The sequence below is a fragment of the Oryzias latipes genome, chromosome 21 (genome assembly GCF_002234675.1).
Source record: "Oryzias latipes chromosome 21, ASM223467v1".
In the NCBI taxonomy this organism is placed as follows: domain Eukaryota; kingdom Metazoa; phylum Chordata; class Actinopteri; order Beloniformes; family Adrianichthyidae; genus Oryzias; species Oryzias latipes.
Window position 1 is genome coordinate 11,766,001 of NC_019879.2, and position 27,797 is coordinate 11,793,797.

Genomic DNA, 27,797 nt, shown 5'->3' on the forward strand with positions numbered 1-27,797 from the left:
ACTCTATAAATTGATCTCCATGAGATGCATTATGCAATTTATAGAGAGGGAAACATGTCATGATTTAGACATCTAATAGGAGTGTCTGAGCCCAGTGGGTTGCAGTTTTGATGTTGAACTACATTGCTGAATCCCATGTGAGCTATTTTTGGGTTTGTTAAAATTCTTTTAACTGTTTTTTTGGGCGGGTCTTTACATGGGTTTAAAATTGTCTGTTTGTCTGTGTTAAAAATGAAAAACTCTTTTCAGTCAGTTACATTGTATTATGCAGACTAAATAAAAGGAGAAAATAGACAAGTGTCTTTGATACGGTGATGCTGACAAAAGCGACACCAGGAAAAATTTGGACAACTTTATTTATGCACAATTATCATAGAAAACCCCAACAACCTGTCACTCAAAGTCACAGCCCAGCAGCTCTATTCTCATAGTGATCGAACCAATCCATCTTTCTGGAACAATTCGGATGTAGCGGGAAAAAATGGGAGGGTAAATGTAGTTCCTCACGTGGTCACTGTTGTTTGTGTTTCCAGAGAATTTCTGCATTCAGAAACATAATAAAAGAAGATTTAACTCAACTTAACTTAAGCAGAGTTCTTTCATAGGATTGTGGTTCTGGGGGCATCTTGCTGTAACTCACCTTGGCAGGAAATTCCTCGTTACCTGTGTAGTGTGTCCAGTGGACACCATTGTCACTGTACTGGATGGTGTAACTGGTAACATACATCTCCTTCCCTAGAGACAAGGCTCCCTGAGTTATAATACCGGTGATCTTCTTTACTTTTGGCAGCTCCACCTGCAGCCACTGGTTCATGTTGTTATTCTGTCAGAAACATACTCTGCATTAAGTATAGTCAGTTTTGCAGGCTTTGAAGGTGTCTTAATCAGGTTAGTCTTTGACAAACTTATTTCAAATGCACTTTTTTAATGTCTTAGATCTATACCTTTGCTCTCCATGCATTGATAGCACCCTGTTTGTTAAGCCTTGCAAGGAATGGACTCCAGGAGCCACCGTACCAGCTGGAGGCTGTCGAGCTGGCGGAGATGCTGTGGTCCTGTATCTTGCCACTCTCCATCCCCAGAGGTACTGAGCAGCCTGATAAAGGTGAGTAAAACAGTCAAATATACAGATTATAAAATATTGCACGCTTGCTTAGAAAATTTAGATGTATTAGTTTATATAAGCAGAAGATATCAAAGAGAAGCACGAGTTGCCACTGAATGATCTGGGAATCTTAATAAATCCCTTATGATACAGATGATGGCACAGGCATTATCATACATTTTAGTTGAAATGCAAGGGAACTTCACAAAAAAGATATAGTCAAACCATAAACACAAAATAAAAAGACTTAATTAAAAAGTTCTAATAAAAGCAACTGAAACAGGTACGGCGTTGTCAAACAATCATGGCTTTACAAAAAGGCAAAAAAAAAGTACAAAAAACTGCTAAACCTCTATTAAAGAAAGGTGTCAGTAAGCAGGAATCTTTTTTAACTCGGGAAAACCCACAATGTTGAATTTGGCCCTTGTTTTTTCCTAATTTCTTTAATCTATTTTTATATCTATGTTTTAATTTTTTTTTTCTAATTTCGGCTGCTGTTAATTGCTGCTTTCCATAATGAACTGACAAACTGTAAGTCAAAAATTCTTACCCTATTGTCAGATTTTCTTTAAAGAAGCAAATATATCAGCCAAATGGGGTAATAAATCTGCTCATACCAAGAATTCTTATTTTAAGAAATAAATCCTAGTAGCAGATATGTTCTCTTCATATTATTTTCATGCATAACAAAATAAGACATTTATTCTTGAACTAAGGGTCTTTTTACTTTCTTAAGATTCAGTTTTTAGAGATGGGATAGATGGGGGGGCAGCACCTTGCAAATTGTGAAAGATGTGGAGGAGAGTCGCTCTATTAAGGCTCTGGCCACCATGACAAGCTATAGACTAATCGTAGAGCTAATTTAACCCTTCAATTGACATTTTAAAATAAATATAAACTTTTATTGATCTTTTTACAGTAACAAAAAATGTTCTTGGAAGAATGTAATTTATTGATCTTACAAGCCTATGGACTCTGCTTTTGAGTGGAGGAGTGCCTGGTTAGTATGTGAGACATCCTTGGTCCTTTATCTATTGAAAGCTCTAGATTATCAAAGCATTCTAGAGCCAAAAATTCTGTCTAGTGTCAAAAAGTTTAGGTTCACTTACAGGTAATATTTCTTCTTATGGGATGATAACTTATTACATAAATAGTTTGAACACAATAATGTAAAAATTGAACAATTTTTGGGAGGCTTTCTGTGAGCTCTGATCTAAATTCTGTGAAACACCAGTGAAATGAGCTGGAACCTACCAACTAAAGAAGGGACCTTTTAAACATGAGACAGCTGCTGACTGTTTGCTCTTGAGGAGCTGGCTAAAATAGCAGCAGACTGTTTTTCATGACCAGCTTCAGTTGTCACTCATGCATTTTTAGATGACATATTATGGTATCACAATATTTCTTATGGCACCATCAAAACACACAGACACTGTTGGTGGGAAGCAGCACCCCCTTTCCCACCCTTTGCGGAGCAGAGAGGAGCAGGGAGCTAGTACCCATCCGTTTGAGCATAAATTTCTTTATCTATGTCCTTCATCATCAAAAAAAAAAAGCCACAAGAAAAAGTTAAAAACACCATCTTCATCTAAGTGGGTCTTTAAAGAACAGAGCATTAACTATCACATATCCATAGATTCTGGCTTCTTTATGTTCAGACTCTTTAATAGTAATGTATGTCTAACCATCAAGCTCACATCCATAGAACTCCATGCGGACTGTGGCAGATTTGTACCACTCAATGGGGTGGAGCCTGATGAATCGTCCAAACACAGGAGGAGAAAATGTGTTCGTCTTTGTCTCATAAGCCTCCTGGTTACCAGGGAATTCCTACAAAAGGAAAGATACACAGAAATCAGAATAAACCAGAGAGGTGTTAATTCCATCCACAGGTGATCCTACCACCCTTACCTTCCAGAAATATTTGCTGTCGCCTTTGTAGTAGCTCCATTTGTGGTTGTCATTGCTGTATGAGATAGAGTATTTTGTCACATACTGGGATTGGAAGAGCTGTTTGGCACCCTGAATTGCCACCTGACTGATTACAACTGGCCTCTGGAAGTCCACCTGTACAGAGACAGATTAGAAAATGTCAAAAGTTAGAGGCCGCACAAAGTGAAAAGCTTGAACTGTTTACCTGAATCCAGCTGCTGTTGTTCTCTGTGCTCCACGCATTGTATCTGCCATTATTGTTCAATCTGGCAAGATGAGGCTTCCAGTACCCTTTAAAGTTAGGCAGAGATTCTTTATTAGTTCTGCAATGGTAAATAAAGGACACTTATTTAGCAGTTTTTCAACTTATTTAATGCTCAAAGACCATTTAATTCACTGTCACACCTACTTATTCCCCCTTGCCACAGATGACGTGAACTGCCATTAACCGGGCTAGGAGCAATGTGAGGATCGGTCTCTTGCCTAGGGACACTTGGACACATGAGTGTGCAGAATTGGAACCAAACCTGGGGTTCTTCAGAAGCCACTAAATCCATTTTCAGGAAATAGGTTGCCAGTCTTTTGCACACTTACACATACGGACAATTTAGAATTACCAATTAACCTATAAAGAATGCTTTTGGACTGTGGGAGGAAGCTGGAGAGCAAACTCCACACAGAACTAGGGCCTTTTCACTGTGATGCAAGAGCAAAAACCACTACACCACAATCCAGCCCTTGGCTGAAATTAACATTTGTTTTTACTCCCTCAAGTCTTTAGTCAGTTTAGGTCAACTGAGCTAACGTACACAAAGAAGGTATTATGGTTGCTCACAGATTACATTTAGCTCCAAATAGCAAAATGAGAAGTAAGAATGCTCACCTCTTGTATGGATCGCTGTAATCTGGTTGTCTTTTACACTGCCTGACTCAAGGCCCAGCGGATGGTAGCAGTCTTGAAGAAGAAAAACATTCTTAGCCAAAAAGATATTACCATCTGAATACAGTATGTGGTTGAATCTGTGTTTTTTCATGCACCATTATCCAGAACTAGAAAGAGGGTCTGCATGCCCTTCTGCTGGATTAAACCAATTTCTGTCTCCAGCTGCCACAGACCAGGTTTAGATGGGTACATCTCCAGGGTTGCAAAGCTCCCTATGGAAAAAACAATGAATATTAAAGATTATACATTTGACCTTAAACACCATTCTGTATTCTCTGCATTTATTTTTTTTCACCAGGCAATAGTGGATAGACAGCCTGTCTGTAGCTCTTGGTCTTCTTGGTAATGAAAGTCTGTCCATGAAAGTGAACACTCTGAAAGTCTTTGGAAGAACCCATGTTTAGAAGGTGCCAGTACACGAGCTGGTCTGTGTACATCCTCAGTCCCTTCAGGTTGAATATTATTCCATTTATGGCTGCATAAACAAAAGACGGAACATGTTTTGTATCACTTTTGCCTCTACACAAATGTGGAATTGCAACTCACCTGGATGGTCAAATGATTTGTAATAGATTTTAAAAAATGCAAATGAAAGAACTGATCAAAAATTGATGTATTTAAAATATGAAACTTGTTATCTTACAATGAAATTTGAGGTTTTCCTTAAGGCTGGCATCCAGAAATCTCCTTCGGCTCTTCCTTTGCAACAGCTCAAAGTTCTGGTTGTAGTACCAGCTCTGGGACTCGTCAAATGTCATGAAGAGCAAAGTGAACTCCCTTGAGTCTTCTTGTTTGTCCAATGTACCTTCTCGACACACCAGTAAAGGTCCAATCAAGCCAGAGTGGATATCTTTTTCCTAGGTGTAATAACAAGGTGATGCATTCTTCATTTTCTTTGACAGGTTTTTGTGACATCTTGGTTTTATAAGACATCAAAAATCATAAATCACATATCATAAATAAACATATTTCATTCTAATCATATCACAAACTGAAGAGGCTATGAACTTAATGGACTTTAAAATAAAGATGCCTTTTCACATTCTAAGTTATATCAAAGAATTACTTAGGATCCACATTTTTGAGTACTTTTAATTCAAATAGTTGTGAATCAGGATGAGATGAAAGTACTGGTATGCTGTTTAAAATTTGTAACTGTGACGTAGAAAAAAACAACCGGCAAGCCACAAGCCGCCTATTCCGCTTCATTCTGGGTCTCGCCCACAACCCAGATGTGAATTTCTAATGAACTACTGCTGCTCTGCAGAAATTATGTCCTAGAGAAGGACACAGGGTTTTTTTTGTTTTTATTTTTTATTTTAGCTATACAACATAATGACAATTAAAAGACCACTGGGAATACTTTTACAATAGATCTGAAGATGTTTGGAGTGGGATTTAAGGCTGAACTTGTGTCAGGAAATACAATATAAACTGAATTTTTTAGCCACCAAGTTTTTACTGGTTGGCATGATATTCTAAAATTTATAAAGCATGTTAATTTTTCAGATTTTGAAAATGTACTTTTATTCCAAAAATGTAAATCATTAAAATATATATATATATCTTACAGGATTAACTCCAGAGTAGTAAGCCCAGGTCCGGCAATTAGAGTCTTCTGGTCCTGGTCCAGCATCAGTACTGGCCTTCCATATATAAGTAAAGGTTGTATTAGGTAGAACCTCGTTGTCATACTTATACCAGTTCTTGGAGCCGTCCTCATAAGACATGCCCTCTGTCTGCTTTGTATAGGAAACTCCATTTGGATGTATGGAGTAGGGGCGGTTGGCACGGTTTCTGAAAACTACCTAGAATCAACAAAAAAAATTGTTTTATTTATGAAAGACATTTCAAGTATATTTGCAATTGATTTGTTAATAAAAGAGACATAACTTTCTCTTTTGAGATGCGTTCGTTTTGTAAATTCCTCCAGTGTTATAATGAGGATTCACTGAGTATGCAGTCTTTACCAGAGAAGCTTATATGTGCAGTTGTTCTTGAACAGTACTTTGATCTTATTGGGCTGACGTAGATTGACAAAGTAAAAATATGAAAAACTTGGCTGTGCACTTTTTGTCATTTTTATTCCCAAAGTTGAAAGCTGTAAATTGCAGTAGAGCTGTAGCAGGATTCTCTACCAGATAAACAGTTTTGTTGTGTTTACCTAATGAAATGCCATACAGTAAAACTCAAGGGCCCATTGCAAACCTTTGGTATTTTATGCTGTTTGGCTTTTTACCTCAGGTCTTTTATCACAAAGCAAACAATCATAAGTCAATAATTTCAATGCATCACAGTGAAGTAAAACAAAGTTGCCTCTTGGGGCAAAGGAGCATTTGCACAAAAGCCGGTTCTGTTTTACCAGGGACAACCCCGCAGATAAATAAGACTGCATGTTAAATTACAAACACAATGCAGATGGTGATTTAATAAACAATGTTTTGCATTTTTTTGTTCTTGTTTATTATTTGCTTGTTTCTTCATTTCTGAATGTACAGAGAGATAGAAAAAAATCTTAATCCTGAATCCAAATTTAATCTGTTTATATCTTTAGTCTCCCCAATTCTTTTTAATGTTTTCAATCCCAATACAACCAAAGCAGAATGCATTTCCATGGTAACTGGAGTGATCTTAAATATTCATTCCTTTCATGAAAAGGCAACTGAGTCATGAATACATTTACTCAAGATTTCTAAAAAATCCAGAACAAATTCCATAATTTTATGTGTGACATTCCCATCAGATCTTAGGGGAGATAAAACAGATGTTATTGTACTTACTCAGATAAACTCTGAAAAAGGATTTAGATATAATTTCAAAAGAGAATTTTAAATAGTAGACAACGTGATTTTTTTTTTACAAAATAGTAGTACGGCCATTTTTGTCTGTGTCAAGTAAAAAATTGGATTCTTGTCTTAAAAGCTTTCGTGTCAGCAGTCACCTTATCTTCAAATCAAATGTTGCCTTCATAATGCCTTTAATGTCTTTAATTTCTTGTTTTATTTCCAAATGTATTTTCTTGGTGTCTTGGCTTTTACAAAGAACATCTCACTTGTTGAATGATGCATCTGATTTATGTGATGAGAATTCCCTCTGAGCCAACAGGTCCTGTCTTACCATAATGGTTTGTCCAACCTCTGCTTTGATGACAGGTCCCAGGATACCAAGATGCTCATCAAGCTCCCCACGGATATCAGGAGTGCTAAAGTCACTATCCAGGTAACCACGGAAAATAACCTTGGTAAATTTTGTTTCTGGGCCGTACAGTTGGTTTTTTTCTGGTCTCCTGTACAGATAACAGAACCACATGTCAGTTCCATGTTTACTTGCATGACAGTTTATTGTACATTTCAAAATACCTTGTCATTATTAAAGCTTGGCTTTAATGTTTACCTCTGCCCGTAGCCAGCATAGTCCCATTCTACTTCCTCTGCAGCAATGAAGTAGGTCTTGGTATTTGGGCCTGATAACTCTAAGTAATATTTGGTGGTCTCATCCAGGTTCATGTTCATAATATCTTTGTGATCACTGTAGGGATCTTTGAACATCACATATTCATATTCATTTGCCGTCACATCTTGTTTATTGATCTCCAGATGATCTGGTTCCTTTCCAGGAATATATAGCTGGTAATCACTGAAACCATGCAGGGGCACACCAATAACAATCGGTTGGTTAACCAGCTCCTCGTCATTAGACACAGGCTGTGGTGTCAGGGGGCGATTCCCACGGGGGGTCATCTCTGGACTGAATCCTCGAGGAGACAAAGGTAAATCACTTCTTTCTTGAGGTTTATATACCTTCTTTCTCCTGGTCTTCATTCCTTGGCCTTTCTTGGGTTTTTGTTTGAGAACAACCTTTTTGGTCTTTTTTGGAGGCGGAGTGGTTGTTAGTGTTTCTTTCTCAAAGTATTTCTTAAGGTCGTCCGGAATCTCCTGAGGCACTTTATTATGAATTACATCATAAGTCCAATTCTGATCTTGTGGATTGAAGGAGAAGGTTTTAATTGCCTCTGTAGTGTTTTTGTTTAGATAAATGAAAACCTCTTCTGTGTCATACAAAGAACTTAAGATGTTTGAACTCAGTTTTTCTGAGTGGTTAAGTAAAACTGAAACCTCACTGGGTAAACTTTCTAAAGAGGTGTTGGTCAAGTTTTCTACGTTAGATGTGACATTATATTCATTCGTGTTTGAGGGATCAGATCTGGATGCATTCACTGTGATGTTTAGTGAAGGAGGACCTTTAGGCAAACCATCTGTCACATTTTTAATGCATGTGTTGGTTACAACAGTCAAAATCTTGGAAGAATTTTCTTGAAGTTGATGGTCTGTAACTGTAAAGTTATCATTAATGATATGTGTGGCATTAGTTATTGACTCAAGAGTCCAGTTGTAACTTGCAGAACTGTTGCTGTTTAATTCCTTAAACCAAAGTTTTATCCCAACTGTCACGTCAACAGGCTTTGTTTTGTTGTCATATACTTGTTCAGTAGTTGTATTGCTAAGCACAGTTGCATTCTGTACAGTGCTGTTGTGTTGCATTGTGGTACTGCTGGTCCCAAACACGTCATAAAGGAACACATCTCCTCTTGTGATTTGACCCTCAGGTTCTATTACTACTCCTTTGTCCACTGCAGGAGAGCTATCCTCAAGGAACTGAGTATTTGTTGTTTCGTTTTCTGAAAAAGATGTTTGATTTTGTGGAAGTGCTACAGTCATATGGAGACCATCCCATATCTCCATGGTTAGATCATTACTTTTGTCACTAATTTCCGTTATTACAGTTGGTTGTATAGGGGATCCTGTGGTTACATTAGTAATGTCTTGTGACTCAAAAGTTGTATTGGTCTGGTCTAGAAAGGCTTCAGTTGGATGGGTAATGCCTGGTAATGTTGCGTTTAGACTGGCAGCCTTTTGTATTTCTGTAGTGGATTTGTGATTGTCCTCTGAGTCTTTTGTTACATTGGTAGTGTTTTGTGATGTTCCAGTTGATGTGACTACTGTTAAGGTTAAATTGGCATTACCTTGTAAATCTAGTATTACATTTGTAGTATCTTGTAATGGCATGGTAGGATTGGCTGTAGCTTGTAAAGGTGCAGTAACATTTATGGTTTCAGAAGACACGTTCTGAAATATTGATGATGCAGTAGATTTGTAAAACGTAGTATTTGTGGAGAAAGAAGCAGATTCAGGGTTGGAAACAACTTTGGACAGACTTGCATTTAAAGTTAAACTGCTGTTCTTTGTCAACTCTTTATACTCACTGAAAACTGTTTTGTTCTTTGTTTGAGGAACTGACAAAGAATCAAAAGCTGCAGTCGTGTTTCTCAGTGAATAGGCTGCGATGTCACTTATGCTTTGGTTTTGAAAAGCAACTTCTTCCATTTTTTTGCCGTTTGAAGATTGAGTTTTGTTCAGCACGTATGGTTTTGAAGAAGATTGATGGTTTGGCTCCTTTAAAGTGATGTCACCATCTACATCGATGGCATCATAATCAAGAAAAGACAAATCCAGCTCCTCCACATCTGATGCACTGGACTGGGTTTTCTGTGACCGTATATTTAGCCATTCTGCATAAATGTCCGTTAGATGATCTGTCTCCTCTGTTGTTGCTTTAGTTTTAGTTTTTGGCTCCTCTTTCTCTTTTTTGATCTCATCCAATGTTGGAGGATTCCACACAATTAGAGCTGGATTTTCAAAGTCGTCGTCATATTGAAGCTCACGATAGCACTCAACATCTTGAAACTTGGTGCGAAGTCCTTTAGTTGTTCCATGGGAATTCAGGGAAGCCAAAAGCCAGACACCTGTTCACAGAAAGATGTGTGTGTCAATCTCTGTAGACTTGGAAAATAACATTTTGGCAAGTGAAATATAACAAAAAAATAGTCTTTGTAAACTGGGACTCACCAATATTGTCCATGTTCATCGTGATGGTCTCTCCAGTCATGGGATAGAGGCTGAGAAAGTCTTCTGTCCTGCCATTAAGCTCAAATGGGTGGCCGTAGAAGGTGGCTGTCTGAATGTGGTTCTGTGCGCCGATGCTGGACACATGCCATGTTGCCACCTCACCATTGCAGAAGCCCAGGACAGGCCCACTTTCAAAAGCATAACCATTTATAGCTTTGAAAAAATAAACAAATATGTAAAAACTGTTATCTGCCAAACCAGGAAATGTGATTGCAGTCTAAAGGGCTGTCCCCCCAAAAAAGTATGCAATGCTGTTAATGTCTCCCTTACATCAGCCCTTTAAATTAGCTTCTCTGAGCACACATTAGAGGCTTAAAGAGGCCTTTCATTAGCTGCGTTTACATGGACAAAAGTAATCGGAATGAACGCCTGATCGGAAGAAAAATGCGTCATGTAAACATGCCGTTCGGAATATTCTGCCCTGATCAGACTCGTTCGAATCAAACTTTCTTTACGATCGAGATCGGTGGGTTATGCCGATTGTTGATCTGACCGTGGTGCATGTAAACAGCTCATTCCGATCGTGTGTCACTACTGCTCTGGTTTTACGTCACGCATAGACGGTGCGGTGCTCCAAAGAAAGCTTTGGAGCGCAAACAGGACTGACCGGCTGCTCCGCAGCAGTGAACGGTGTCTGTGAGCACAGCAGCCGGACTTATAGCTTTGTGTTTGCAGGCAAGGGGGTGTGTGTATGTGTGTGTGTGCTTTGTTACATGTGCGCTCCGGGGGAGGCTTCCGTCCCGCCTCTCTGGGTGAGCTGCCGGACTCAGGAGAACCATGTCTCCCTGTAGAACTGTGTATCCCGAGCAGAGCCCAGACTAGAGGGCTGCATTGGGATTGGGACCCAACCCAAATCTCGCGGGATCGGGCGGTTTGAATTGTGCTGCGGGCGGGCGGGAGCGGGCGGCAAAAAAAAAAACCCGCTGGATCAGTGCTGCCATGAATATCTCATGAATATATATTAGCGGACTACGTTTGGCTGTGCGGCTGTTGGATACTTATGTACTGAAGCTCCGTGAAGGCACCAGGTTGAGATGCCCAATGGCCTCTGTCATCTAACCTGTTGTTGGGAGTGTGCAACGCCCCGCCCCACCTCTTACTAAGAGCGCGCTTCAGGCCGTCTGTCTGTGCGCGCACACACGCAAACTTTTAACCGAACAGGGTTTGGGAAAATATATTTAATATTTAAGTTGCACACAAAAGAGGAATGCATGAAAAGATGAGGCTGGAGGAGGGACATGATTCTCTTTAATAATATCAATAAAAATGTGTTTTTTTCCTGCGGGACGGGAGACGATACAAAATCAATGCATCTCTATTACTATGCGGGACTAAATTCTCTGAGTTTTGCGGGTGCGGGCGGGAGTGGACATACATATTGCGGGTGTGGGCGGGAGTGTAACGCATACGTTGCGGAGCGGGCGGAATTGGTCAGAAATTCAGCGGACGCGGGCGGGAGCGGGATGAAGAAAATAGTCCCGCGCAGGGTTCTAGCTCAGACCGCCAGCTCACACACCGGCTTTGGGCCGGTGTGGATTTGTGTTTCCAGTCGTGTCCCGACAAAATAAAGGCTGATGTTATTCCCACATATTTACGTGGAGCCAAGATGCAAATAGCTGCATTTCCCGCATAGATTTTATGTTCATCCAAGGCTAAATGTTGTTAAAGTGTTAACCTTCTCCTAACCCTTCTTCCGGCTCCGTTCTCCCTGAAAAAAAGCTCTGACCACATGTATTAAAATTAAAATGATAAGCGAACAGGATCTTCATAATAACCATAACAATATTAAAAGCATGTTTAGAAGATCATCTTGTATATTAGCGAGCTGCCACATATCGGCATATCCACATATCGGCTTGTTTACAGTGGAACTCATTTCCTCTTCTGGTATTTTAGTGAGTACTGCACATGTCCAAATGATTTATTCCGACCAAAAATGTAGCCCATATGAATGTTTATATATATATTTGGAAAACGTTTTTCTGGGCACATGTACACGGTTGAATTCTAATCCGATCTTTGATTCGATCAAGATATTTTGCACATGTAACCGCGGCTAATGTCTGGGTTTTTAATCTGAAAGCATCAGAAGCTTTACACAGTGCTAGAAAACATCACTTTACTTCATTGTTAGTGAGCACCCTAACAAACATTTCCACACTGAACCTGATCAAGAAGCTTTAAATTCACAGTTTGAGCATAATTATATCTCAGATGCCCACCTATGAAGAAAATGACAGTTGGAACTAAGCTATTGGATCAATGAAGGTTAACTTATCTGATTTGAATATTCAGGGGAGGATTGGGAATTCATCATGGCATGAAAAGATTGTAATGTTTGCCAATCATTTCCTTATGACCTAAGTTTCTTAGTTCATTTGCCTACATCCCATTGTGCTTTGGTCAGCCAAAATACTGTATTTTCCGGACTATAAGTCGCTCCGGAGTATAAGTCGCACCAGCCCAAAAATGCATTATAAAGTAGAAAAAACACAGATAAGTCGCACTGGACTATAAGTCGCATTTTGACGGGAAATTTATTTGACAAAATCTGAGACCAAGAACTAATAACTTTCACAACCTCATATGACAAAATCATAGCAGACTGTTTATCTCATAATTTCACAGTAATTCTTTCTCAAACTTATTTACTTATTCTTTTCATGAAGCATCATTGGCCAACTAATACTCTGTTTTCATCCTTTATTGGTAGAAACAGTTTTCATTTTTATTGCATTTCTGAATCTATGAAATCATTGGAAAATAGAATATTATGTTTTTAGCCTTCAAGATCTTACTGTAAAAAAAAGTTTGCTGATTCTCTGAGTCACTTAACATACTCTTAACACATAACATACCTCATACATCAAATTTACCCAGGAACATCATCTCTGTTCCTCACAAATGAACATAACAGGAGGGTTAACAACTTATTTATTTGAATTTATTTCTAGTATAAGTCGCTGCGGAGTATAAGTCGCACCCCTTGCCAAACTATGAAAAAAAGGGCGACTTATAGTCCGGAAAATACGGTACTTCTTTCTGATGGCATTTTTACAGTAGATGATACTTTGTTCATGTACTCATGACATACACAAAATCTTTAGATTGAGTCATGGCATCTGGACTTAATGTCCTCTCTTCTGAAAACACTTTACTACTTATAGCTTCATATGAAAACAGAAGACATTAAGTCCAGATGCCATGACTCACCTTCAAGAAATGTTTTTTCCAATGATTTTATTTAAAATCTTCTCCTCTGACACAACTTATGATAAAAGCTAGAACAAAATAAGTGAGCACAGATGTGCTATGCGTGTCACAAAGTTATATTTTCATCCCTACCCATTACCCCTTTACTTCTAAAGACTAGGAGACAGGGTCTGAATTCAGATGTAGCACTAACATTTACTCTTTGTTAAATAATTCATATATAACTGGATGTATCCCATTAATTAAACTTACTGTGCATGACATTAGAATCATAAAAGTCTCTGTCAGCCTTGTTGACTTTGGAAACATCCGAATACAGTCGAATGTTGTCATCCAAGTACCAACTCTTGTTCTCATCAAACATGGCAAACACTGCTTGCTGCTCTTTGTCTGCCCTCACCTGCAAACAGTAAAAAACAAAGACTGTCAAAAGTCTAAATAGGCATTGCATTTGGTTTACAGGTATACACTACTCCAAAGTTGTAATTACTTACAATACGTCAGGCTTTGGTTTTTGTTTTAGTCTGTGTTTGAAGCTAACACTTTTTGAAACATTCTGTGTTTAGACTCACCTGTACCAGCAACTCCAGCTGGAGGTCCATATTACCAAATACCAATGCATTACTTTCTTTGAATGAGGCTCTAAAATATCCAGAGAAGCTGGGACCTTGTGGACATCATTTAAAATTAATGCATTATGTGTTTAATGCATTGTGTTCCTATTATTTCTCTGTTTGAGAGTGGCTTTCTTTGAAACTCATTTCACTTCCCATGTTTTCTTTCATACCTATTGTTTGAGTCAAAATAGAGTCCAAAATGCTAAAAGACTTGCGTGTCAACAAAAAGTGACACGCAAAAAACTCTCAAAAGTGAATAAAACAGTCTGGTAATCTGAGGGATTTTTTTACTCAGGCCCTTTCATCAGGCAGAGTTCTACTCAGTTGGGAATCATGAACCAGCTTGTGACACTATTGATTGAATGACAACTATTTGGTTGTTCTGGAAGGCCAAATGTTATCAAATGTTGCAGCTCTCTCTTCTTCACAGACACACACACACACACACACACACACACACACACACACACACACACACACACACACACACACACACGCACACACACACACACACACACCCACACACACACACACACACACAAACAAACACCCTTTCTACACATTATTTAAATACATTACAATTTCTAAGAATTCAGAACATGCCTCTGGGTTCACACTGCCTCGATTGCTGCTCCAGATTATTGAACGCTTTTGGTTCCAGCCTCTTTAGTTTGTTCTATCCTGGCGCTCGAGTAACAGTATTTATTCTTCATTATACATTTTATATTGGTGATTGGTTGATTATCACCTTGCTAAAGAAATTGCTTTAGCGTATGGATTCTTGCATTTTAGTGATCCTTACAAAATCCTCAATAAAAATACTGTAGTGCATAAGCCTCACCTAATGATTTGATATGAAGAATAGTGACAGTTCAGTGCCATGTGAAAGTACACTTGAGGAATATACAATTGTGCTCACATTTGAACTTTAACAAGAAAGGATTTTTTTTTACTTTTTAGAGTAAACTTTCACTATAAAAACAATTTGCACGGTAAGTTCCTTCATTCCAGATCTACTCACTTGCACATTTCTGACATTCAGGGACTGACTCTTACAAATGAGGATTGGCCCAATCAGTCCCGACGCAATGTCCCGAGGTGTGTCCACTGCACTGTGGTACATCCGTGTCAGACAGCGAGAATCTGCATCTAAAGGCTCATTTTCCTCCAGCACCTTCCACACATAGGTGTGTGTTTCACCTGGTTTAACCATGTGCGAATGATTTCCTGTTGCAAGCATTCAAAAACATCCCATCATTAAATTACTACATCTAAGTTTTTAGAATGTTTTCACCGTTAAGCTTTACAAGGTTTTGCTAAGTTTGTCTTATAAGTGGAAGACAGTACCTCCTTTTGGGTAGTAGACCCCCTCCTCAGATTTTTCTATCATCAGCCCATGTGGATAGATACTGTAAGGCCTGGATGCCATGTTCTTAAAAATAACCTGAGCACAAACAGTTAGCCTTTGATCAGAATTTGCAAAATAAAAATTAGTGCTGTTTACCGAGTTACCTAATGTGTTTTTCTGAGACGGAATCCTTTTAATCAAAATGAGGGCTTTGTATTTTCAGGTTCCACTCTTTTGCTCTTTAGACACCTACCTTAATAACATCTCTGATTTGAGCTCTGATCACTGGGCCTAAGATCCCCAGCTCATTCTTGATTTGCGCATTCTCCAATCTTTCAGTAAATGATTCATTTTTGTACAGCGTGTACACTGCCTTCTTGTACTTGGCACCAATACGAGTGGATGACTGCGTCAAGTATTGGCGTTTGAAGTCTCTATGAAAGAAAAAAAATGGTGTTACAAAATATAAGGAACCCAACAGCTACTGTGATGAATTATCCAACATGACAAAAAATTAGCTTTTTTGGAAGTGGGTGTTTGTTTTCGCTTACTCGTCCATATGTTCCTGCATGTTGGGGGAGTAGTCCCAGACAACTTCCTCTGCAGCTATGTAATATTTCCACTCTGTGCTTTGTCGTTTTTGTGCGATGGTCATGGTTCGTGTGGGTTCTTTAAATTCTTCACACTTCTTTATGTCCAGAAAACCGTGCAGGCCGGCTGCAGCAGACAAATTGCATTAACTCCCTTTTTAAGCTCCCTTAAATTGGTTTATATCATAAGTGTGGAGGAACACCCACCTTCTATATGCCTCATGTTTTGCGAGGAGAGCAGCCAGCGCCCCGCGTAAGGCGCCACCAAGCTGACGGTAGCTGAGGAGCCGCTGATTAGCCCCACTGATGACACTTTGTGTCCCTCCTGAGTCAGTACCTGCCCGTTGATGTGGACTGAAAACACTTCGGGGTTTGAGCTCATTCCCACCAGATGCAGACTCACAGGGGCGTGAGCGCAAAAATGGACATCTTCAATACAACAAACAGATTATCCTTTTCAATTAGGATTCATAGTATGAAAATAAATAATAATAAATAGATTACATGCATAGAGTAAATAAATGTAATAAAACTGATGGCCAGGACTAGATCTATAAGCCAAACATAAGGAAAAGCCCCTCAAACTGCCTGTTTGTTTCTACAAAAGGATTCAGTTTGGATGTTACCCGAAATAAACAAGTGGGTTTTTTGTTTGTTTGTCTGAAAGTTTGCCAGGGTAGTTGGGATGCTATTAAAGTCACGGCTGATATTGTGCTTCTTGAAAACAGCAACAGCTTCTTGGCATAGCAAGCAGACAGCCTTTGATTGGACTTTAGTGAAAAAATATTCTGTCGTCCTCTCTGTATTAAAAACTTAGCAATCACTATCCACTTTTCTTTTCTTTGATAAGCTCATTTTTAGGGCTTGTTGGGAAACCTTAAAAGAAAAGACGGCACCAATGGTCAGAATGCATTATCTGTTGGAGAAAGTTAAATGAATGGTGCGCCTACACCTGTCCCGGTATTATTAATTCTATATTAATAAATAATAAAAATAAAATAAAATAAATAATTTTATATTGCAATATAATTTGGACAAGTTTGGATCATCATCCAATCAGCGATGGCCTACGGTATCTACCTTTTCTGGTTTCTCATTGTGTTTCATTTTTTAAAATTTCATTTGGTTTTTCTAGAAATTACATTTGTTTTCTGAAATGTTTCCTTTTTTTTAAGTTTTGGTTTCTGGAATTTTTTTTTATATTCTGACATGTAATGCTGTATTTTTAAATATTTGTTTTTCTCTTAAAATTGTCATTGTGATCTTTTAAATGTTTTCATGTCGAGTAATTTGCTGATGTGATTTGCACTTCAGGGCCACCGTAGTACCGAAACTCTCTGCCAAGTTGCTACCAGTTCCATAAAGAAGCGTGGGATTAAAGAAGCGACACTGTAGATCACAGTATTTTACTCAACAGACTGAGAGGTTTGGGCATCTCTGGTACTGTACTAAAGTGGTTTTATTCCTATCTCACAGATCGAAGTTTTTACGTAAGTATGGATACTTGCTCCTCAAGGGTCTTCGACATCAACTGTGGGGTCCCCCAAGGTTCAATTTTAGGCCCACTACTTTTTAATCTATATATGCTGCCACTGGGGGACGTCATCAGGAGGCATGGCGTTTGTTTCCACAGCTACGCTGATGACACTCAACTCTACATCGCTGTGTCTCCTGATGATGAAGAGTCGGTCAACACACTCTTAAAATGCATTTTAGACATTGAGTCATGGATGGCAGAGAACTTCCTACAGCTAAACCAGGACAAAACAGAGGTTTTAGTGATCGGTTCTGAAGACAAGAGAGAGGTAGTTTTATCTAAACTAAAGAATTACAAAACTTCTCAGTGTGTGAGAAACCTGGGTGTCATTTTTGACTCTGAGTTGAATTTTATCCCACAAATTAAAAACATCACAAAAACAGGATTTTATCATCTAAAAAATATATCCAGAGTCCGCCCATTTCTCTCTCTTGCCAGTACAGAGGTGCTAATGCATGCTTTTATTACCAGCAGATTAGATTATTGTAATGCCCTGCTCTCTGGTCTTCCCAGAACAAGAATAGCAAATCTTCAACTGCTGCAAAATTCAGCAGCACGCGTTCTGACGAGGACCAGGGGGCGGGAACACATTGCACCAGTTTTAAGATCGCTGCATTGGCTCCCTGTGCAATTCAGGATTGATTTTAAAGTTCTTTTATTGGTTTACAAATGTTTTTATGGTCTCGGGCCTTCATATTTATCTGACATGATTTTAAAGTATGAGCCCTCGCGGACCCTGAGGTCCTCTGATACAGGCCTTTTGGTTATCCCAAAAGTTAGAACAAAAACGTACGGCGAGGCCTCATTCAGTTTTTACGGACCTCGCCTGTGGAACAGCCTCCCAGAGAGCCTCAGGGCTGCAGAGACTGTTCATGTTTTTAAAGGAAGGCTTAAGACCTACCTTTTTAATTTAGCTTTTAGTTGAATTTTAGGATTTTTAATTTTTTTATTTGTTTATTTATTTGTTTATTTATTATTAGTATTATTTTTTCTAATTTATTATTATTATTATTTTTAAATATTTTAATCAATTTATTTTTCTTTTAACTAGTTTTATATGTGTATGTAAATACATTTATTTATTTATTCTATTAATTTTTAAGACGCTCTTACTATTTCATATGCCTATTAGGGTTTATGTAATTATTTGTTTTTTGTCCATGTTTTATATATATTTTAATTTATTCCTTTTACATTTTATTACACTCCAGTGTTTTCCTCTGAGGGATCCTCCACATCGGTGACTGACCCTTCTCAGTGAGCGGGGTCGCTGCAGTGGGATCTCCTGGGTCTGACTCTTTTGATCGGATCTGGGGGGTTCTGTGGTAGTGTTCTCCGTGAACTTGGGTTGGGGGGTCGCTGGTGTGGACATGTCCCCAAACTATCGTTTTCCCACCTCTGGACAAAGCCAGGTCTCCACATTCTATCATTCTATCACTTTTTTATTTATTTATGTATTGATGTGTGTGTGTGTGGGTGTGTGTGTGTTTTTGCGGGGGGGGGGTTGTCGCACGGTTTGTCTTGTCATCTTGTTTTTAAATTTTATTGTATTTTATGCACAGCACTTTGAGTGACATCTGTTGTCGAAAAAGTGCTATATAAATAAAGGTTGATTTGATTTGATTTGGTGCTTCACAGCAGGCTTGAAAAAGAACAGATGCGCAGAGCGCAGAACTCCAGTAAAAATCCTAAAGACGGACCAAAGTTCTGCTGTACTTCACAGCCAAAGAATCTAATTCAAAAACTGATGGATCAGAGTCATGTGTACAATGCTCTAAAAAAGAAACTTGTTGTGGTGATGAGGGAATGAAATATGTGTTTACTTTTGCGTGTTTGAAAGCGGTGATGCCGTGCTGCAGTGCAGACAATCAGGGAAATACAGCCTTAGACACATTTAAGCACTCTCATTCGCACTGTCACATTGCATCCATAAGCTTAAATGTTTATGAAAAGAATGCACGATTTTTTTTCCCCAGTTTTGATGCAAACTCATTGGTTAAGGCATTTATTCATTTTTTTTCTCATACTGAAAACTTATTTGTTATGGAAATCAGACAATGTTGACTGTTGCCTTAAAGAACAAATATTTCTTAATTTACCAAAAGAAAAGCACCATGAATATGCTTGGGCAAAAGCAACTTGCATATGAGATACAATTGCTGTGCTAAATGTTTTGATCATTGCATAAAATGTATTTTACCATTTTATTAATGTAAAAGGTGTATTAATATTCAGGCAGAGTTTTCTCTAATGTATGCTACTTAAAAAATAGGAAAGATTTGTCTTAGGTACTGTTTTGAGATTCATTGGGACACGTATGGTATTGTGGCATTTGTATTGTGACACATATCGCATCGCCAGACTCTTGCCAGTAAACACCCCTAGTGATAACCATTACACGCTAACAGAGTTTCCATCAATGCAAGTGGTGTGGGTACCATAACCATTCGGCCTGCAACAACTGTTCGGGGTCCTTCGACTAGTGCTGACGTCACATTATGTGATTGGCTCTCCGTTGGTCCGATGACGTATCAGATAGTGATTGGTCTGGACAAGTTACGATACTACCATAGGAGAAGATATTGTTGTAAACAAGAAGAGCTCCGACATAGAGCGAGATTATTATTCTAAACGTGCTTTTATTACTGTTATGATTATTATTAAGTGCAATTGCAGCCAAACGGACTGCAGTCTGAACCCTTCTCAGGACGGCGCACACTATAACAAAGCACCTTCCCTGCCTGCATGCAAACACTAAGCTAAGAGACTCCAGCTGCTCTGCTCAGAGACACGGTTGGCTTGTGTGGAGCAGCCGGTTAATTCTAACAGTCACAGATCTTTTTACAAAGTGGATTGTGGCAAAATCTCTCTATAAACACTACAAAGAATTATGTCAGACACAACTTATGGGGGAAAAGAACTTTGGGTTGCAAAAGGCAACGTGAAATGAAAATGGGTAGAGCCTGAGCAGATCTCCATACTACACAGTTTGTCCAAGTGGGGCTACTGTAGTGTGACTTTATCCTCAGTCGAAAGAACCCGAACGGTTATTGCAGGCCGAATGGTTATGGCACCTACAGCGGCACCAGCAAACTTAAGGCAGGAAGTCAACCACCAACTTTGTAGTTTGGTTTAAAAGACAAATTACATCCACATTCCTTATAGGCCTAACAATTGGAAAGTAATTTTATTATGCCCACTTTTCTAACACAAGTTTTTGTAGCTTTCACCTGGTTGACCTTTTTCCAAAAATGATACCTGGTCACTTCACTCAGTCATTACTGATGAATAAAGGACAGCACTAAATGTAATGGTTTGGCTCTTGTGAGCACAAGATTTAATCCAACTTCTACTTAAAAATAACAATAAACTGCTCACTTCAATTTTTCATCTGCATAAACGTGTGTTACTCCAATTAACTTTTACAGCACAACTTTCTGTTTGATTTTTTTTGTTTTTTCCAGTTTTTTGAAGGTTTTTCATTTTGGTCAATTTCTGAATAAGGATGTTTATACTGTAGATGTTCTTGAATTTTTCCTGATGTTCTGGTCTATTTCATGGTCTAGTTTCTTTGTTTGTTTGTTTTTTGACAGTTTACTTTTGAGTGTATGTTACATTCCAAAATCCATTCCAAAAGTCAGCTATTCCCAACTGGTCTGTAATTAAAGTAATTTCAGTAAGTCTGTATTTGATAGATTATCCCCACATTGTTCCACCAATGTTTTGTGGCTTGACCTTTTGACTGTTCTGTAGAGGTGTTTTCATTTCTCATCTCTCAGGTTGCACAGATTTCAATCTCCTTGGTGAGGACTCATACTTGTAATAAAAATCTATTGTGTTCTCTATTCTGTTTATGCTTATTTGTTGCTAATCATTTACATGTTTTAATAATCAGTTGAATCAGCTTATGGACTTTTGCTCACTAGCTTTTTCTGGCTCATGTGTGTAGGATGGTCCTTTTTTATAACTGTTTGCATATTAAAATTGGAAAAAACAAAGAAGGAAAGACAAGCACTCACCAGGCAGGGCTCCCTCTGCGTATCCATTAATGGTATACATGACATGGTTGTCAGTGGAGAAACCTCTGGGGTCATATATGCTCTGTTTCTCATCAAAAACTCCAAAAAGTAATGTGTATTCCTTGTGGACACCGACCTGCTTCCCTGACTCATCAAGACTGCCTTCAAACGGAAGGGAGCAGTCATTATTCACTTTTTTCCTTCAATGCACAAAACATCCTGGAGTCATTTTACTGCTCACCTGGCTTGCAGATGAGTAAAGTTCCAATGAGACCAGAGTTGTAATCCTCCACTACATTTTTATGGGAGAAGTACGTGTAGGTAAGGCAGTTGGGGTCATCAGGCTGTGGAGAAACTTTTGACGTAACTTCCCAGTAGTAAACGTGTTCCTGGTTGGGATATACCAGATCATCTTCTTTTTCTTTTAATGATGTGTTGTCAAAGTAATTGGCTCCTGTAAAAAATGGGAGACTCTGGTTTGGTTTGAAGAAAAAGGTTCACATCAGAGCACCTGGAAATACACTGACCAAAAAGATAAACACAACACTTTTGTTATTGCTCCCATTTTTTATGGTATGAACTCAAAGATGTGAAACATTTTCCACATACACAAAACAACCAGTTCTCTGAAATATTGTTCACAAATCTGTCTTAATCTGTGATAGTGAGCACTTCTCCTTTGCCAAGACAATCCATCCCACCTCACAGGTGTGCCATATCAAGATGCTGATTAGACAGCATGATTATTGCACAGGTGTGCCTTAGACTGGCCACAAGAAAAGGCCACTCTGAAATCTTCAGTTTTGTTTTATTGAGGGGGTCAGGGGACTCAGACAACCAGTCAGTATCTAGTGTGACCACCATTTGCCTCATGAAGTGCAACACATCTCCTTCGCATAGAGTTGATCAGGTTGTCTATTGTGGGCTGTGGAATGTTGCTCCACTCTTCTTCAGTGGCTGTGCGAAGTTGCTGGATATTGGCAGGAACTGGAACACGCTGTCGTATACGCCGATCCAGAGCATCCCAAACATGCTCAATGGGTGACATGTCCGGTGAGTATGCTGGCCATGCAAGAACTGGGATGTTTTCAGCTTCCAAGAATTGTGTACAGATCCTTGCAGCATAGGGCAGTGCATTATCGTGCTGCAACATGAGGTGATGTTGTTGGATGTACGGCACAACAATGGGCCCCAGGATCTCGTCACGGTATTTCTGTGCATTCAAAATGCCATCAATGAAATGCACCTGTGTTCTTCGCCCATAACATACACCTGCCCATACCATAACCCCACCACCACCATGGGCTACTCGATCCACAACATTGACATCAGAAAACCGCTCACCCACACGACGCCACACACGCTGTCTGCCATCTGCCCTGAACAGTGTAAACCGGGATTCATCTGTGAAGAGAACACCTCTCCAACGTGCCAGACGCCCACTCAAGTCGGCCCTGCGAGGTGGGATGGATTGTCTTGCCAAAGGAGAAGTGCTCACTATCACAGATTTAGACAGATTTGTGAACAATATTTCAGAGAACTGGTTATTTTGTGTATGTGGAAAATGTTTCACATCTTTGAGTTCATACCTTAATGGGAGCAATAACAAAAGTGTTGTGTTTATATTTTTGGTCAGTGTAAAATGAATTTGTTTCAAGTTTATAACAGTTTGATTAATACCATCTTTTGTAGCAGCTGTGTGTTGCTTTTTAAAGACATTTGTTGAACTGACCATAAGTAATTTTTATGGTCTCTGGTCTCTGGTCTCACACTACCCTCTGCAACATGCATTCAACTGGTCACATCCAATGAAAAGTCTATGTAAATGCACATATATACCCATTTCAGGCTTCCGCATTCAACACTCTCATTCACTTGTAGCTATGCACATTTTTAAGATAAGATTTGGTAGTATGGATGGCATCTCTTTTAATTCATGAAAGTGCTAACCATTTGAAAATTGATCATGAAGGAGAAATTAATTATATGACACCCAGTCTTTTATAAATCGAAATGGAGCTGTCAAAGATTAAGTTCAATTCCCAGGGGTGAAATGAGCTTCATCCAGTGTTGGTCCTTGGGCCACACCATTCGTGTTACCGCCTAACTATGTAGCCATAAGGGGCACAAGTCTGGGAGTATACCCCTTGCTGATTCCCAGCCCGGATAAAATAGTGTGTTGTTTCAGGAAGGGCATCCGGCATAAATATTTCTGCCAAATCATCTGTAAATCAGTGAAAGCTAATCCGCTGTGGTGACCCAGGAAGGGATAGGTTAAAAGGGTAACAACACCAACAACATTTAGCTCCAAGCCTCTTTCTACTAGAAGTGGCGGACATGCACCAGTATCGGGTGGCGACAGTACAGTGTGAACACTGTGGGCTAAATCCATGTCCAAAAATGTGCGTTTAGTGCATTCTTTAGCGCACGAGACATTCCTGGTGTGTCTGTAGTCTCACACTTAAACACACAGTCACACAGAGTTTAGCAGTGGGTTAAACAATAAAAGAAAACTTATGTCACAACAGAAACAGTCTGGGACAGAGTATCAAAACAAAGAAATTCCTCACGGAAAAAGAGCTTCTGGAATAATGTGTTGATTTGGCAAGAAGCTGGGAGTGGATGGGGGAGGGGTGTTCTGTACATGTTTGTGTACAATACTTGTACTCATGACAGATAATGTTCTGTGAGGCTGGCGAAACCTAGCCTTTTAAATGTACTACCCTCCTTGATTTGCTATCTACTGTTTGGATGAAAGTTATTTTTACCCTCTGACTGACTAAGCACATCTGATCTGACTCATGTTCAATCTGCTTCAGCAAATCAACAGCAAACAGTACACATGGTCAGAAAACAGGCGGGGTTGTGGCTCTTGAGGGTCAGAGTAGATCAGTTACGGATTAAAACATTTTATTTAAAGGTCTTCTTTCTGTCATTTGAGTGGATGTCCAAATCCTGCTAGGAAGAGGAAGCTACAAAGTACTTATTTAAAAAGAAGACTTTGTGCAGACAGTAGCAGCTAAATAGTCATAAAGTCTAAAAATGTTTTGCAAAAATAAACTGTTCCAGGAAAATCTCTAGCTTTAATTACAAAATACAGTCAGTGATGTTTGCACCATTGACTGTACTGTATGTGAGAGATGGACGAAGTGAGTGTGATGTCACCCATAGAAAATAGCTCAGTTCTGGTTTCAACAAAATAAAGTCAATTCGGTTGCCATTTTGGAGCCAAACGTTGTCAGTAAGCAGTGATTTCTCTGAGTCTGTATTAGTCATCGTTTCATGGCAACCACTCTTGCCAACCAGGAGTGAGCTAGTTGGAAGTCCACACGCCTACCACTCAAAGCAGGCTTGTGAGAATTTGTTAATCAAATGTTTTGAACATATGACCTGAGACCACATACTTTGATTGAGGCATTTGATTGGTCATTTTAAAACTTGAATAACTTGAACTACAGAAAAAAAACATGAAAAAAATTTGGATTAACAAGAACATGTTAAAAAAAAGGAGTCAGAGCAAGAATGACTATTCTGACAAATAGTAATAGCTGTTTATTTGTCTATAAAAAGTCTATGAGATCATTGCTTCTTGGAACCTGCGGGTACTTCCTGTTTGGTCTGACGGGGGGGATGGGTTACTCAGTCCATTTCTCTATACTGTCAATAGTTCACACTGATCAACTTCTTATTTTTCCTCTCTGTCCAAGATAAGTCCTTAATCCTGGCTTAACCATTTTCTGTGTTTTATGAAATGCCCCTATGGTAAGGACATGATGATTTTTTATTAAATCCAGAAAGTATGCGACCCGTACCTGGAAATATTTAGAAATACATGAAACCAAAGAACCAAAAAACAACAACAATGTCTTATTATTCTTATTTCAATGATCCCATGGTTCAATTATCTTTCTTTCTGTCAAATAAAGTCCCATTGCATTTAGAAGACAATCGACTAATCACATCTCATCAATGAAATAAAAACAAAGGTTTATAAACAATTACTCTACAAAAATCCAATATTTATTTACGTTTTTATTTAATTAAGGAGCCCTCAACTTCCAAAATCCATGAGTCACTCCTTACATACTGAGATAAATATTTTCAAAGGCTTAGCAATCCTTCCTGTTGGACTTCAGAACTTTTTGCTTTGGTGCCTTGTCTGTCCTAGTTAATCTTTTAGAGAAAGACAAACAAAGTTGTTTGCTGTAAAACGAGGAACATCATGAGTATACACACACCATGACCCTAACAGGCCGTGCTGTAGCTGTTTTAATAGTTATGCCAGAGGAATGTGTGGCTTGATTAACCCTTGTGCTATCTTAGATGACCCCACCCTTACATTGACGTGTTCTTCCTACCATGACAAAGGTGGATAAAGGTGGAAAGATTTCATGTAATCCATGGACACCAGTGAAGATCACAAATCATTGAAGAAAAACGGTTCAGCGCACTGTCTAGTGGGTCTAGATGACCCAACTCCCAATGGTAAAGTATCCAGGATGGCACAAGGGTTAAGAGCTGCCTACCTTCAGATTGTTTCCCATAATTCACGCCATGGGAGTGGAGGCTGTATGGACCATTGGCCCTGTTTCTGAAAGTGACGACAATCGTCTCTCCCTCCTCAGCTCGCAGCGTTGGTCCAAGTAAGCCTGTGGAGGAAGTTTATTTGAAAGCAACTATCCATCATGACTTATCGGTACAACCTCAAATGGACATTCCGCCATTAATATAGTTGTTGTGGTCAAATCTACAATTGTTGATCAGCCAAAAGGAATTCTATCATCTCTTCCATAGCTTTACTTTCTCTCCTAATTCTTCCCTGATATAAATGAATATTTTTAAAATGTAGCCAATGTTAGTGGTTCTTTCTTCTTTACTATTTCACTTTGCATCAACTCAGATGCAACGTAGGGACTGGATTTGGACCCAACTGGTATTTCTTCTGAATCTGAAGCATCATTATGGTGTCAAACCAATGCTTTTTGGACCCCCTAGTACACCCAATTATTTGTTCTTTGACAAACCAATGACTATACAAGTATGTCTATATCATAATTAACCTCAAATCTGAGGTTCAAATCAATATGGCATGCATGCCAGTTATGCCAGGGTCCTATAGAACAATGCAATCAACACACAGGTATAAAATGCAAACCCCAGAAGAGGTCCTCATGCATAGACATCTCCTGTAGATATGTATACATGTTTCTTTAAGAAGGAATCCAGATAAACCGAGCTAACATCAACATCAGGGAATACTAACCTAGCCATGATGGATGAGGCTTAGCTTTTCGGAAGTCTTTGTCATACTCCCGAAAGACCACTTTTTTGTAGATGGGATTAAACCTGAGGAAGAGCACAGAAACAGATATTTGCAGAATGTACTTGTACAGACACCCCACCCCCACACAATGTGTTATCCTTTTGTGCTATCATAAAAATATTTAAGAAACAGGCTGCAAATGGCAAACAAAGCAACAAAAACAGACTGTTCAGTTTTTCCCAATCGAATTGTAACCATCGTCTGATTAAAACAATTGAAAATATTTTTTCATGAATAAATGTAAACGCAGCAGAGACGTCTTTTCGTCAAATTTAAAAAAGATATAATATTCTAGCTGAGTAGTTGAAGTAAAAGATGACATGATCTATTTCAAGGTTAACTCACCTGTTTGTGCCATTGCCGGAGTAACTCCAGTCAATTTCCTCAGCAGCAATGTAGTAGTGCCTCTCCTTCGCTTGATTCTGTTCAGCTTTGACATGTAGTGCTGACACAAGAACCAGGACTGGCAGCAGATGATGAGCTCCTGCCCAGGAACAGAGCCCCATATCTGGGAACTTTTCTGACTGAGTGTGAAGCTGCGATCTGACAAAACGCTTCACTCTCTGCTTTATCTGTGACTGCTCCACACAAACCAACACACGTGGGTTAGACAGTTGTGTCCCAGGGCAATGAACTGTGCGACTGCCTTGTTTCCCTTTTATAATTAGATAGTGTGCTTTTTTTTAATTAAATGATGAATTATGCCTTCGGGTTTGGGCAAATCTCTTAAGAAATGTGGAAATGAGTAATAAAAAAAACGTATAAATTCTTTCAACCCCATAATGTCTCTGGAGAATCAATGAGAAAAACATCCCGTAATTCAAATAGTTTGTATTTCTCAATACTTCAAGATCAATGAAGGAAGAACAAACACCAGACCTCAAAGTTTTCTCAGGTAACACACATATTTAATGCATCCATGCATCCATCTATCCATCTCCTGAACACAGTGAAGTTGCTGCAGTTCTGATGTTGGAGATCAACACCAAGACTAATGTTGAAGATGAGGCAGTTAAAGTCCCACTCTGATAATCTTTAGACATATTGTTAAAGCATTCCCAGAGGTCTTTTAATTATGATTATGACGTTTTTAGCCAAAATCAAAAAACCTGTGTCGATTTCTAGGAGATACTTTCTGCGGAGCAGCAGGAGATTATCAGAAATGTGTGGGCGGTGATTGGGACTGTTGGCCTGGAGTAAGCTT

At 39.0% G+C, this 27,797-nt stretch overlaps 1 protein-coding gene across 3 annotated transcripts; it reads right to left on the bottom strand.

Moving 5' to 3' along the window:
* Positions 1-338: 338 nt before the first annotated feature.
* Positions 339-27,162, bottom strand: LOC101166425 (venom prothrombin activator oscutarin-C non-catalytic subunit). Of its 3 annotated transcripts, none has more exons than XM_020713250.2 (25): positions 26,939-27,151; positions 26,534-26,616; positions 25,797-25,919; positions 21,512-21,724; positions 21,271-21,432; positions 15,922-16,143; positions 15,676-15,841; positions 15,378-15,558; positions 15,124-15,220; positions 14,798-15,003; positions 13,412-13,559; positions 9,887-10,099; positions 7,374-9,783; positions 7,098-7,266; positions 5,552-5,788; positions 4,624-4,837; positions 4,276-4,455; positions 4,076-4,192; positions 3,921-3,992; positions 3,243-3,328; positions 3,017-3,172; positions 2,803-2,935; positions 945-1,096; positions 641-823; positions 339-540 (listed from the first exon to the last, which is right to left on the bottom strand). In XM_020713250.2, exons 1-25 carry the CDS (start codon positions 27,097-27,099, stop codon positions 394-396), a joined length of 6,231 nt encoding a protein of 2,076 aa, XP_020568909.1. In that variant the 5' UTR covers positions 27,100-27,151; the 3' UTR covers positions 339-393. The 3 variants fall into 3 exon arrangements, with proteins under 3 accessions (XP_020568909.1, XP_011487756.1, XP_011487757.1); XM_011489454.3 differs by having other exon boundaries at positions 2,791-2,935; positions 26,939-27,150; XM_011489455.3 differs by lacking the exons at positions 339-540; positions 641-823; positions 945-1,096; positions 2,803-2,935; positions 3,017-3,172 and adding an exon at positions 3,447-3,520 and having other exon boundaries at positions 3,260-3,360; positions 26,939-27,162.
* Positions 27,163-27,797: the final 635 nt, after the last annotated feature.

Excerpts from the sequence above, each read along its gene's own strand:
- LOC101166425 (XM_011489454.3), bottom strand. The coding sequence starts at position 27,099 with ATGGGGCTCTGTTCCTGGGCAGGAGCTCATCATCTGCTGCCAGTCCTG. Across the intron at positions 2,936-3,016 it reads ACAGCAAATATTTCTGGAAG|GAATTCCCTGGTAACCAGGA; the intron begins GTAAGGGTGGTA and ends TTCCTTTTGTAG. Across the intron at positions 1,097-2,790 it reads CTATGGATGTGAGCTTGATG|GCTGCTCAGTACCTCTGGGG; the intron begins GTTAGACATACA and ends CACCTTTATCAG.